Below are 15,081 nucleotides of genomic sequence, written 5' to 3'. Positions count from 1 at the left end.
GACAAAAAGAGCCAATCAGAGATTGTTTTCTACAAAGGCTATCCAATCATATGGCACGTTACTGCAATATCGAGTATCTGTCTACAACTTGCGCAAAGTTACATCAGTCGCTTTATGATAGATTAGTTAATGCTTAATGACTAAAGAAGATAAAATAATTAAATAATACTAAAAAGTGTAGCTATTATTATATCTAATGTTTACAGATTAGGAGTTTTCGCACGGTTTATTAGTACAGCTTAAAAACTCCGTGAAAGTGAATAGTCGTCCAGGATCATTCATTAGATTTAAAACCAAGCAGACGCGTGAGTAAAAACACAACCCTTTAATTGTTTAATAAATAAATGGCAAATAAAATACACAGATATGAAAGTTAGCAGATATTTGCAAGTAATAGTTTCAGTTTCTAGACTTGAAACTGAAACTATAGAGTATCCTGATGAAATGAAGATTAAAGGTCCAATTGGAGATATTTGTTTCAAACTAATTATCCGAATAAACGTAAAAATATATAAAAACGTGATAAATACAGAGAATGGTTTAAATCGTGATTTTAGAGAAAAAAAAAATAGAATGTGCCTGGAAAAAAACAATGTGAAAAAAACTGCTTTAAGGTCTCGACTTTAAATTTGTGTTTACGTGATCAAACTGTCAGTCATTTTATAGTCCCTCCCTCACACCATTTAACTCCACCAATTAGCTCCACCCCTTAACAATTAGCTCCACCCCTTGCTAGAATGCCAGTATTGTACTGTGTAGCCTCTTAGCGCTCTTATGAGCTTATTACGAAGAAACAAGGGCACTTGTGTCTATAACTCATTATAAGCCTGATTTGGCATGTATTACAGCAGCAGGCCCCAAATTTTTGGGGCCATTTTAGGGCCGTCACAGACCCATTTCACGCAAGATGCAACAATTATTTTCATGGACGGTGTTGGGGTGTGTCACGCACATTATTCAATAACGAGCCTATTATATTACAATGATTTACAATTTACATATTATAGAATAAAATTACGAATTTTGCTAATAAATATAATAAAACTGTAATTCAACCCACAATAATGCAGAAGCAATCGATGCATAGAAAGTGACTGAAACAAGTGGGAAATTGGCACCGGCCAAAGTGGTCATTTTTTATAAAACATCCTGCAGAATGTGAATGTCAATTAAATGAAAATAAAATAGAAATAAAAAAGATTTTTAAAAAATGTCTGGACGTCCCAGTCCAAGGCCTAGTAGTTTTGGACTAGTTATAGTGTTATATTATAGTTATATCATGTGCTTTAAAATGATGCCCATCCTTGCTATCACTAACTGTAAATAGCATGCTAACTCTAGTTCAAGGGTGGGAAAAGAGGCTTAAAGAAAAAAAAATATATAATACTTTATATTATATTCAGCGCCAACAACTTAAATCTCAAAAAAGATTGAGAATGACCGGCTGCATCTTCAACTATGATGATTTGCACAGGTTTTAGCTGACTTCATTCACTCCTCCAGTGTGGAACTGAAGGATGTCCCAGCATGCTTTGCTCTCGTTAGGGGCTACAGCATGGCGCTGCCTGTCCTGCACAAAATCTGAACTCCGCCTGGACCTGACATTGGGATGTGGGCAAAGTTTCAGGTAAAATATACTCTACATATGCCACTGAGTCGATACGAAATGATTTACAGAACTTGAATTTGCTTGAGTTGAGTGTTTAACTAATACCATGTGTATATTAATGATATAATCTTGAGAGTGCACATGTGATGTCCAGGGATGTTTTCGCAGCCATCTATACTTTTTTCTTCAAAGCGAAGTTTCTTATTGAATAAAACAGACAGTCAAATCAAGTTTAAATGTTTATCAAATTTACAATTCTCACACCACTGTGCTGTTGAATTCTTGATTCTCATTGGTCAGAATGTGTTTTCTGTAGCAGCAGCTCTGACAGCTGTGATGCAGATCACAGGTTTATAGAGACCTGTATGGCAGAACGTGTTTATGCAAGTCCAATAAAAAAATTAAAAAACAGGTTTTAGCTGAAAAGATGTTACTTAATCAGTTTTTTTTAGGAGGAAGTCTCCAGTGTCAGTGCTTTTTAACAGTCAGTACAGGCTTTCCTCTATGTGTAAGTCTTCGGGATAGAGGGGTTTGGGGCGCTGTCTCTGAAACCTAACAGGCTGTCAGGGTTTATTTTCTTTTTTTTGCCATTATCTTCAAGAGAGAGGAAAAATAATTGAAGCTGTCAAAGGGAGGACTGTTAACAGTTGTTAAAAACGAATTCCTCCTGTGGATGTTCTACATCATGAAACATTACTACAAATATTTAATACATGCTGTGGTATAAAAGGAATTAAATATGTGCTGTTATTAAAACACAATCAGATTTGGGGTGGTAGCAGGTAACATGGTAACTAGGATTTACATCAGGACACGCCGTCTTTGATAATCATCTTTGATGAACCGCAAATCCTGTCATGATTTAATCCTATACACATTAAAGCAATAATAGTAATACACAAGACTCTATTGTTGTCAAATTTAACTGGTTTCAATTGCCACACATCATTTTCATAGGTCTATTCAAAAAAAGTAGAACGTCCAAGTAAGCTGCTATGAATCTGTGACCTTGTTTATGAAGAAAAAATTCTCAGGAATTCTACTGTGGTGTTCCTTCTGACATTCTTTCATGATAGGGGCCTGATTGATATACAGTAGCTGCTTTTCATCCTGCTTTATATTTAATGTATGTATGTGTGTGTACGTGTGCACTTGCATATACATATACATCATTTATTAGTTCAATTTGTTATGTTTAATGTGTGTAGTTTCTGGGTTTTGTTTAAATGATTGAGCATATAAATGTTCCTTAATGTTGCTTGTTTTAATAAGAAGCGTATGAAAAAAGAATAAAAAGAAAAGTAGAAATCATTTTTAAAAAGTTTATTCTTCCAGATGGCATGAGACAGGAGAAGGCCACTGGACAGGAGTGATGAGGGGACGAGTGTGGACGCTAACTCAGACGGAGGACACTTTATGGTACCATGTGTACAGACGCCACTCTGATCCAGGTCTCATTAAAGGACGGAAAAGGAAAAAGGCAGCGAACTCCCAAGAGTCAGTGAAGAAGCTTAAAGAAATGTCTGTTGTGAAGGAGGAAGAAGACGCTGCAAGCTTTTACACATCGACCTCAGACCAGGATGGTGACGACGTGGAGGTGCTGAGAGACTATTTCCAGTTAAGTGTTAAACTGGAGGACTTGTACAAAGAATGGGGTGATGCAGATCCACACTTCAGCCACACGGGCAACATCTTCTCAGGTAGGATGTGGAAACTGATGGTGTTCAGCAGATGTATTTTGTTCTGTTTTCCTGGAATAAATTGTCCATATACTTTTTTATGGTATTGGCACTCACACATGCACACTACAGAAGTTTTATGGCATGTTGCATGGAGCACTGGGCCTCTATAATAATCTACTGCGTGTGTGTTTGTATCAGGAGTGCGCATGTTGCGCCAGGACCCTGTAGAGTGTCTCTTCTCGTTCATCTGCAGCTCCAATAATCACATCTCTCGTATTCAGGGGATGATCGAGCGTCTGTGTAGCACGCTTGGGACGCCACTTTGCAAGCTTGATGATAGTGTGTATCACGACTTCCCCTCCATAGAGGTTTTAGCAGGTAGCATGACAAAAACATTCTTTTACCTCTGTGCTATCGTTAGCAGATACATGAGGGCATGTTATTTTCCCTGGTAGTAGTTTAATTGCTGTGTGTGTGTGTGTGTGTGTGTGTGTGTGTGTGTGTGTGTGTGTGTGTGTGTGTGTGTGTGTGTGTGTGAGGCAGAGGGCAGTGTCAAGGCCCAGCTACAGGATTTGGGTTTTGGCTACCGAGCTCGCTTCCTCCAGCAAAGTGCGCACCAGATTATGAGCTCCCATGGTCCTAAGTGGCTCCACACACTCCGTAACGTCTCCTACATGCAGGCCAGAGAGGCTCTGCTTACACTCCCTGGTGTTGGCCCAAAGGTAAGTATTCATTGAACTTATTAGTGTCCATGTCTCACCAGTAATAAAAATTCTCTAAACCTGATCAAGTCCTTGCTCCATGTTTATGTCTATGTGCATGAGTGTGTGTCGTCCAGGTGGCCGACTGCGTTTGTTTAATGTCACTGGACAAGTGTGAAGCCGTACCTATAGACACACACGTGCTGCAGATTGCAAAGCATGACTATAACTATGTTCCCGGAGGTGGACAAAAGACTCTGACTAATAAAGTCTACAAGGAGATCGGTGAGTAGGACAACAGTCATGATGCCTGTTAAATTACAGTGTAATTCAATTAGGAATAGAGGCTCAGGACATGTTTGTTGAGTTTATTATGCTGCTTCTTTTGCCTGAACACTCGAAGATTTGTGACATTAGTATTAAAAAATGATCGTAATAGGACTTTTATTACGGAAGTCCTAAGAGGTAATGCAGTATATTTTTTTTCTTTCTTGTTTTCTCGTTATAACAACTTTTGTTTTCTCGTGTTCATGACATAGCAAAAGTTTTCTCCTGATCTCGAGATAAAAGTTTTCATGTCATCTCGATATAAAAGTTGTTTTCTCGTCAACTCGGCATAAAAGTTATTTTCTTGTGATCTTGACATAACAAAAGTAGTTTTTTTTTCATTACCATGACTAAAGTTTCTTGTGATCGTCTCCTTCTCATGTTGTCAAACACTGACATCTGTGATGCTGCGATGATACTGTTTCTAGAACATGTTCTTATACCGAATACACAGAATAGTTAAGAGTTTTATGTCAAGATCATGAGAAAATTAAGTCATGATAACGAGAAAACAACTTTGGTTAAGAAAGAAAGATTTGTATGATGCATGTCCCCTTAGGACTTCTGTACTTTATCACTATTACAGGGGATTTCTTCAGAACGCTTTGGGGATCCCATGCAGGCTGGGCTCATTCTGTGAGTAAAAAAACGTCTGGCAAAAATATCTTCATTGTTGAAAATGTGCTCCCTACAGTGAATTAAATTCATTTATTATACATTATTATTGATGTTATAAAAACATTTATCAGTCACATTAGTTATTTTAGTCACTTGTGGTGCCTTTTGTTGTATACACACATTCTTTTTTTTTTATTCTCTCTCTCTCTCTCTCTCTCTCTCTCTCTCTCTCTCTCTCTCTCTCTCTCTCTCTCTCTCTCTCTCTCTCTCTCCCCCCCCCCCCCCCCCATCTACGTCTGTCTCTCCAGGTCTTGTTCTGTGCTGATCTGAAGAAGTTTCAGAACCTTAAAGAAATCCCAACCATAAAAGAAGAACAGCAGCAAGCCACAAAACAAAGAAAAAGAATACAAACTGTAAAAACAGAGGCCAAATGAAAAAGAAAGGAGGAGACTAAGATCAACAGTCTGGTGTATATCTCTGTTTCACACAAAGCTCTTTTGCTGGACAGATTTCTTTTGACTGGAAGAAAAGCTCAAGGATGAAATCAGGCTTTAAGTATCAGTGACTGTTAGTGTTGCATATTAAATATTGGTGTTGGTGGAAATTCAGCTCCCAATGGAAAAAACCCTATGGTTTAAATGATTGTTGTATTTTGGGCTAAATAGTTTTATATAAAATAAGCTAAAAACAATGGTGTGTGTGTGTGTGTGTGTGTGTGTGTGTGTGTGTGTGTGTGTGTGTGTGTGTGTGTGTGTGTGTGTGTGTGTGTGAGTGAGTAAACTTTTTCGATTAGAGACACCTGAAAGTTACACTTTTCTGCTTTTTCAACTGAGAAAAAAAAAATTCAAGATTGCCCAATGGAAAATATAATTAGCTGAAAAAGAATACATACTTATAACTTACTTGTTTATGTGATCCAACTTAAAATAATATGCCTCGAGCCAAAAAAAAAACAAGATGGCATCACTCAGGTCTAGAAAATCAGAAGCTATTAATAATTTATTAGTGATGGACAGTAATGAATTACAATTACTTCATTACTTAAGTACCTTTTTCACGTACCTGTAGCTTAGTATTTAAACATCACTACATTTCAAAACTGACTTGAAAACAACGTAAATGGTCAAGCATGGATCAATCAGGGTGCGCTTTGTTTTGAACTGGTTTTGCTTGTTGGTATCTAAATAGTACAAACAGTTCAGCATCAACAGCAAGCAGACCAATATAAGAGTAATAAATGATGGAAGAAACTCCTGACTCTAACTTGCCACAGCACCCATGGCCTTATATGTGCGATTTTTATAATCTTTTTTATTCGTTGAAAAGAAGATTTTGCGCTCATGATAATTGTAAAAGATATTAATTAGTGTTTGACTCATTAACATAGTTCTATTAATAGACTTGTGTGCTAAGAGTAACAGAATTGAACATAAACTGAGTTGTTTAAGCAACAGTCTTGTGACAAAACTGATAATGGAAACATTACAGCCATAATAAATCATATTACTTTGGATACTTAAGTACATTTGAAGGCAGATACTTATGTACTTTTATTCAATTGAAAGTTTGAAGCGAGCACTTTTACTGGAGCAACAATTCACCGAGTGTATCTCTACTTTAGTGTATCTCTACTTAAAATATGTGGTTTGTGTACTTTGTCCACCACTGTAATTTAGTGGGGACGAAAACAAATTTAGAACTGATGAAATCAACATGATAAAGCTCATCACTTCAGCTAATGGGTATTAGGAAAACCTGGGCACATACTCATTCAAGCACTTTATCCAATCATGATCCACTGCTCAAGTAAGAGCACAAGGTCAAGAACTTCAATTTATGCCCATTTTAAACATCACAATGGTTGTTTGGGTTGTGATGGGTTCCATCAGGCAACACAGAAATCTAAAGCTATAGCAGGCCTATGTTTACCTGCCCTGAGATAGAAAAAGAGAACAAACTGCTTGGATATTCTTGTTAGTAATATTATCTATTTTGTAATCGCATGTGTATGCGTGCACATTTGTCAACACTGACACCTGCATGAACTACAGACGTTCAATTCTAATTATTTTAAGTAAAAAAAAACAAAAAAAAACACCCCAAAATGAACTACATTCTCACGAATCATCTCTGGCACAAATACCATTTTGTGCCCTCGTCTACATGTGTCTACTCACATTGTCCACTATGTGGCAGTAAAAATCACATTTGCTTTGAAAGGATTTTTTTTCCCACTCACACTTCACACCATTATACACGACTGCTGTCTGCTCCTTTGATTGATTGCTGTACAAACTTCACCTCAGTTCAAATATTTCTGCAACATAGCAACTAGGTTTTATTCAAAGTTTAGAAAGCAAACAGGCTTAATTTGTTGACTCCTCCATCAATTAACCTTTTTTTCAATAAGAAAGTACTTATCCAAACTGATGTTCTTCATACAGGATACACTCCAAATCTCAGCAGAACAATTGAGAGTTAGAAGCTTTGATCAATGGCCCAAGAGCCGCACACTGGGAAGTCCTTGGATCGGAATGAACAATCTTCCATTCACAAGCTGAGAGCTCTAACCACTGAGCCACCACCTGCCCAAACAAACTTGCTCCCATTCTTAAACTTCTTTTTTTAGCTGAACTTGTTACAACTGCCTGCAAGCAAGACTCATATTCCTACATCAACAAACCAGTGAAAATACTGAGATACTCAAAGATTTGTCATTTTGTCTGAATGTGGTTCATGTTACAAACATAAATGTTACAAGAAATCCTATTCTTGCTGTCCTTTGCATAATAACATTGCACATAAAAGTAGAAAGTGGTAATGAGAGGAACACAATCTTCAAATCCAGAGAGCCTTATAAATTTGAGTTAAATTCCATAGTCCCTGAACCCCAAGAGTCAAATATTAGGCTGCTCAATTAAATTTATGCAATCATTTTGTAAATTGTTTAGTTAGAGACCTAAAACTTTATATTTTTTGACTTTCCACAAAAAAAACTAGGTGCACTGCTTATAGGCCTTATTGTTTTGAGTGACTGCCATTTGCCATTTTGCCATTTATTATAATATAACTGTTAAATTCCTAATATTACTTAGATCATAGTATGGGTGTTGATATTATATGAGATCTCTTGGAATTTTCATACAGTTTTACCCCATCGGTGCACGTTAACCTGTGTCCTGTGGATTGTTGCTGAAGGAAAAAGGTCTGAAGAGAATATCCAGACTTGTTTATGTTAAGTGGGAGGATATGGTACCTCGCAGAACCACTCCTTACACCCAGCAGAAAAACATCTAACACACTGAACCTTGAAGGTGGACAAGCTACATCACTGCAGCAGCAAAAGAACCACATCAGGTTAAAAAAAAAAAAAAAAAAAAAAGAATCTCAGGGTACAGTGGAGAGATGAGGATTGGGAACATTTCGAAAGCTCTGATACATGTGTATATTGACTATACGTTTTTCGAATAAAGTGGACAGTGAGAGCAAACGAAGAAGCTCAATGATCTCTTAATGAAATTAAAAGGAATCCTTTGATCCCACATAGAAAACGATTGGAATTTGATTGTAATATAATATTACAGCAAAATTGGTTGTAAATCTCATTTATATATATATATATATATATATATATATATATATATATATATATATATATATATATATATATATATATATATATATAAAATCACAATCAGTATCTATGTAGTAATGTTAACAGCATTTAGCATTTTTATATTATTGTTGTATTTTTGCTTTTACATTGTCATATTCATCTGCAATGGTCTATACTGACTGATTTGGTTGTAATATATAACTTTATATATATATATATATATATATATATATATATATATATATATATATAAAACACAATCTGTGGAGAGATTGTTAGTAGCATTTTACTTTTTTTTTGTGGTATTTTTGCTTTTAGATCGTCATATTTATCGTCATGTTGGTTCAATTAAACAGACTCATAAATGTGCACAAAATACAGTAAAAGTGCCAAACTAGACTGTTGTTTATTGCATGGTTTTGGAATTATAAAACGTTACTTCACAAACTTCAGTAAAACTGGCTAAAACTGAAACTGAAGTGTAAGTGAATGCGCAGTAAAACAGCATGTGCAATAGTAAAAGAAGGGATTTGGATAATTATGATTATTTCATTTCTCCGGTTACTACTGTTAGAACTTTGCAAGCTACATAAAACTTAGATTGCTTTCACATGTTATTTATTGTGTGGGTGTGTGAGGATGAAAGCTCTTGATTTGGTTTTTACTAGCATTTGTCACACTGCTTCAAGTTTGTATATATTGGCCTTAGAATCCTGTCCGGGTGTTTATCTTAACAAGCCGCTGTGTATGTGCTACTGTGATGCTCAGCCATTTTAGATCCTGTGGTTACTATGTAGGCTGTTGCATTGTAAGAGGTGGTATAATAATGCAAACAGTGTTAAAAGCCGTCACACCTACTACCTGAACAAGGTGAGTTTGGGTGATGGTATGATTCTTTTTAGTTACTGACAATGTCAATACAGTACAAAAATAGCCCTCTTTGTGTGTGTGTGTGTGTGTGTGTGTGTGTGTGTGTGTGTGTGTGTGTGTGTGTGTGTGTGTGTGTGTGTGTGTGTGTGTGTGCAGTCATTTGTATAAAGCAGTGACTCAGCTTTGGTCTAGTTGAATCTGGCAAAAAGACAAGATTGACTTTAGGGCAGAAAGGGACTTGGAATGAAAGTAAGAATAGAACATGGCTTGGAGACTGAATTAACATGAATTCATCCTAAATGCTTGGGTTAAGGTTCATGTACAGGACATCTGTAAAAACATATTACGTAATAATGATAATAAAAATGATCAATTCGAAAAATTTCTATGCTGTAATAATTGTTGACAGTTGGCATGTTGTCATTTCTTTTACACATTGTTGATAATTACAATTAATGATGTAATGACGTTATGAAGAAACCGCAGTGTCCTCCATCCTGAGGACTTTCCTGTAGTATAAAACATACTGACTACTACAAAGCACAAAACTCAAAGATATAATAAAGGTCTTCATACAAAAAACATCATTAAATTATTGGAAAACAACTTATAGAATCCGTTTAAAATTAGCAATAGATTATGCTTTTATTATTAGTTCATGCAATTATAGTTTTATTGTTATACTACTGTGATAGACTTATTTTTTTTATAAGAAACACACTTGCTCGTTTATTAGCCAGTCAGCCAATCAATTTATAAAATCATGCTTTTCTAGAACTTCAGTTAATGTTTACTTCAACTTTTAGAATGGGGAAAAGTGTGATCTCTGGAACTTCAACCATGGCAGAGATGTTGGTATCTGATGGGATGATTGAAGTATTTCAAAAACAGCTAAACGCCTGGGATTTTACACAGAATGGTGCAAAATACAAAAAACATCCTATAAGAGAGATCAGACAAAAATGAGCAGGCATTCTATTTTAGAACGCACAATGCATTAAACTTTGAAGTGAGTGGGCTACAACAGCCGAAGATCACATCAGATTTTACATATTTAAATCAGGAACAAGAAGTCTATAGGGACAGACTCTCCCAAACTAAATAGATCAAGACTGGAAAAGGGTAACATAAGAGAATGGTCCCAGCTCTTTTCAGGTCATTGACCAGTCTGCCCCCCCGTGTAGTTCTGGGCTGATTTCTCACCTTCCTTAGGATCATTGAGACCCCACGAGGTGAGATCTTGCATGGAGCCCCAGTCCAAAGGGGGATTGACAGTCATGTTTAGCTTCTTTCATTTTCTAATGATTGCTCCAACAGTGGACCTTTTTTCACCAAGCTGCTTGGCAATTTCCCCGTAGCCCTTTCCAGCCTTGTGGAGGTGTACAATTTTGTCTCTAGTGTCTTTGGACAGCTCTTTGGTCTTGGCCATGTTAGTAGTTGGATTCTTACTGATTGTATGGGGTGGACAGGTGTCTTTATGCAACTAACGACCTCAAACAGGTGCATCTAATTTAGGATAATAAATGTAGTGGAGGTGGACATTTTAAAGGCAGACTAACAGGTCTTTGAGGGTCATAAATAGTTTAAAAATCATATATTGTGATTTCTGGATTTTTTTTTTTTTAGATTATGTCTCTCACATTGGACATGCACCTACGATGACAATTTCAGACCCCTCCATGATTTCTAAGTGGGAGAACTTGCAAAATAGCAGGGTGTTCAAATACTTATTTTCCTCACTGTATATATATATATATATATATATATATATATATATATATATATATATATATATATATATATATATATATATATATATATATTGCATTAAACTTTTGACTGGTTTGTTGCACAAGACAGGTACAATTTTATAGGAAAATCTACTTTTTTTGTGACTTTTTCAGTAGACTTTCCTGCTTAACTTCTGTTTCTATGGTTTATCAGCATACAAGCTGAATGTTTGGACTTGTAGGTGATGTAGTTGATCTTTCCACTGGAACAGAGTGGAAAATGCAACAGACAAAACAAATGTTAAGGACAAAATGTATTAGCCTCTTGCACAATACTGTATAAACATGTTTTTGACACTCACATAATGGTGGAGAAGAGTGTCTGGTCAGTCAGTTATGTAAGGCTGAGCCCATACAAGGCTTTAGTGGTGCTAAAATAAACAACACCCCTTTGCCAATATCCGGCTAGCTCGTGTTGCTGAAAGGAGATCAGAACAAGACAATAATCAAAGATGTTTTCCAGATACTTGAAATGTCTCTGTCTCCTGGCCAAGGACAGAATCCTTTTCTTTTGGTTTGTAATTTAGTTCGGCACAACTTCCTTCAACTTTCCACAACTTCACCAGAATTTGGTATAAATAAGCAAAAAGACATAATTAAACACACTAGCACTAACAAAGTCAGACAGAGCAAAGCCACAATTGGGCATGATGCTTAAAAATGTATGTACTCATGATTTCACTGCAGACTTCCTTTTTTGGGCAATCTGAAGTATTTTTACACATTTTATATTAGAATGTTTTACCTTATGTTCAGTTGATTGCCTTGCAGTCTATCATATTGTTACAAGGGGAACTTGAATTTTATATCTGGATTTTATATCTTACAGCTGTTCTGCTGACCTGCACTATTCTTCTTTAATCCATTTCCAGCTATAATCTTTCTTGTTTAGAAAAGCATTATTTGAGCAGTTTTTCTAGAATATATCATATAATGCTAGAATACTCTTTAAGCATGTTGATTAAATGATTATATACTGTTCCTAACTACTGTATAGAGTGATATTCGAGGGGTTGGCACCACTATAGAAGAAATAAACATTTATAGGATAGGATGAAGTTTATTTATATAAACTTCATATAAAATTCATATATAGATATACGTACCCCGATGTTTAAGTCACGGTTCGGTACAATTTCGGTACAGTTAGGGGAAAGAAAAGCAAAACCAAATTGCTTGTCATCTTTTAATAACACAGATTATTATTATTATTATTATTAACATTAGTGAACATCAACATTTAAAGACTTTACATCTTTGAAACTATTTTAAATAAAATTCCTGCTTGGTTAAATAATATATTAAATAATATTTTATAAAAAATTTAATAAATTAAATTAATGTGGTACACTTTTTTTATTATATTGATTACATTGAGTAATTAATTAAATTGGCACATATTAAATAAATCAAATAAAATTTAATAAATGGAAAAATAAAATTAAATAGTTTACATTTGTTAGACCCCATTTGGGTAATCCAGATGTGTATGTAAGTGTGTGTTTGTGTGTGTGTGTGTGTGTGTGTGTGTGTGTGTGTGTGTGTGTGTGTGTGTTCATTTAATATTTAATTTTTAAAATATATAATCTACTTAACTGTTCTACTTATTTCAGAATACTTCAACAAATGTCTTCATTCCTTCCATTCTTCACCCATACATTTACTCCCTTGATATGTGGAATTGTCCGTATTTTAAGAGAATTTCTTTAAGCTGGACATAAAACGATAAAGAATCCATAGTGCTAATGCTAACTCTAGCAATATGGATTCTTTAGTGTATTCATGTATGTGCAAAACAAATCTTATTTCGTACGGAGAGAGTAGCCACAGTGACATGAAAATAGTCATTGTATACCCCTGGCAAGTTTAATAAAAATAAAAAAAACTCAAAGTGCGAGGCAGAGACTAAACAAACTTGCTGTCCACCACTGATAAGTTCCTGAGGGAATTTAATGTTCTGCATAAAACGGATTGCAACCGAAGGATTGCAACCGAAAGCCCTGTAACAAAAGATTTAGGTACAAGTACATGTACCATTACACAACTAACATTTTTTCTTTACTTCAATTATATTAGTTTTTTATTCCCTCTATTCTATTTTTATTCTTTAATCTTTTAATTGTTTAATTTAATTTCTTCTTTTATTTCAGTGTCATGTAATGAAGCTAGAAGCAGTGCAGATGTGAGTGCAGCGATTCTTTTAATGAAGTGCACACGCACAAATTATACATTATACAAGGCCAAAACCTGAAATGTGGAACAACAGTAAGACCTGTGAGCATGGACAGACAGTCCACATGAATAGACAAACAACAGACAAGAGGTGCAGTGAACAATGAGTGTGTACAGTGTATAAGTGGTAATCAACAGATGCAGCAACATGATGCACAAACCAACATGTATATTGGTGCAGTGGCTAATTGGAAATGAAGCCTTTTGTCTTAACCCTGACATTACAGAACAATCATAACAAGTATTTAAATGCATGTCATAATGTATATTATGGATGTTAAGATTCACTAAATCGCAGCGGTGCTTCGGCATACGAGATTAACAACGTGATGCATCGATTTAAAAAAGTGTGCATTGGATACAAGTTGGCATTTGTATCACCTAGTGCCTAGTTTTTAACATATTTGTATTTATAAAATGTCTTTTTATCGAATTATTAGTAGATGTGCTATACTTTCAATATTTTGACCAATAATTTGTGACCAATTTTTTATATTGGTCACAAATTATTGGTTTCTCCTCACAAAACTGTTCACTGTTCACTGCTAAACTCAGGCGCGTTCTATCAGCACCGCTGCTGCTACGTGAATATGACGTAACACTACGGAGACTAAGGTGTATCCTGAGAGTCAAATAGAATAGAATACAGATTAACATGGCAGAGGTAGAGCTGCATCTTCCTGGAGACAAAATAGAAAAAGTATGTCTGGATTATTTTTAATTTTGTTTCTATATATATATATATATATATATATATATATATATATATATATATATATATATATATATATATATATATATATATATATATATATATATATATTTTTTTTTTTTTGCACTACAAAGGCTTGTTTATGAAAGGACCATGCGTTAGAAGTCAGAAGTAATCATCATATTACATCATATAGCATCATATTTCTTTCCATTACATCGCATTGCATTGAATCGCATTGTGTTGAATCAAACTGGAATCGGTTTGCACTGCATCATAACAGAGGTAAATCGTATCATACCGTATAGGTAGCTGCTTTAAATGTATCTTATATGTATTGCATTGTTGGCTATGCATCAAGATGTGACTTGCATCGGCCTTGTTATGGAGATGCAAATGCCTAATATATATGATTACGTATTCAACAAATAAAAATACAATTTAAATTTTAAACAAAATTTACTCTCAATATTTCCCCTGAATCATTAACAGCATCAACTGTGTACCATTATCTTAAATGATGGAGAGAAATGTGAATTTCTGACTGAAATAATTGCTATTATTAAACATCCTCTACTTAAATTTTTTATGCATGCATATTTAAATAATACGTTTATCTATAAGTCTTGTTTTTTATAACTAAATAAAGAACATTTCTACATTTTTCATTCCCTCACTCAGTTGAGATGGGAATACACTCTGAATTTATCTCTTGGTATTATGCACGTACATGCACAAAAACACACAGAAACAATACAATTGATTGTGAAGTAATGGCAAATGTGTTAAGAGCTGGGTTATCATATATCAGATCAGTTTTACAGTGTACACTGCTAGTAATAGATTGTGAAATATGAAAACAGTTGTTACAGTATATTACCCTGATACAGATTTAACATGGGTCATAATGTAGCACGAGACATT

The 15,081-nt window shown here is 35.0% G+C and overlaps 1 protein-coding gene across 3 annotated transcripts; it reads left to right on the top strand.

Moving 5' to 3' along the window:
- The first annotated feature begins 17 nt into the window (after positions 1-17).
- On the top strand, positions 18-5,985 carry ogg1 (8-oxoguanine DNA glycosylase). Of its 3 annotated transcripts, none has more exons than XM_083554688.1 (8): positions 18-305; positions 1,475-1,627; positions 2,945-3,309; positions 3,490-3,669; positions 3,835-4,013; positions 4,130-4,277; positions 4,906-4,955; positions 5,246-5,985. In XM_083554688.1, the coding sequence occupies exons 2-8, from the start codon at positions 1,518-1,520 to the stop codon at positions 5,369-5,371; spliced, it is 1,158 nt and encodes a 385-aa protein (XP_083410814.1). In that variant the 5' UTR covers positions 18-305; positions 1,475-1,517; the 3' UTR covers positions 5,372-5,985. The 3 variants fall into 3 exon arrangements, with proteins under 3 accessions (XP_083410814.1, XP_083410816.1, XP_083410815.1); XM_083554690.1 differs by having other exon boundaries at positions 171-305; positions 1,504-1,627; XM_083554689.1 differs by lacking the exon at positions 18-305 and adding an exon at positions 881-939.
- Positions 5,986-15,081: the final 9,096 nt, after the last annotated feature.

This window comes from Silurus aristotelis (genome assembly GCF_946808225.1).
Source record: "Silurus aristotelis genome assembly, chromosome: 11".
NCBI lineage: Eukaryota > Metazoa > Chordata > Actinopteri > Siluriformes > Siluridae > Silurus > Silurus aristotelis.
This window is presented reverse-complemented; position numbering and strand designations above follow the sequence as displayed.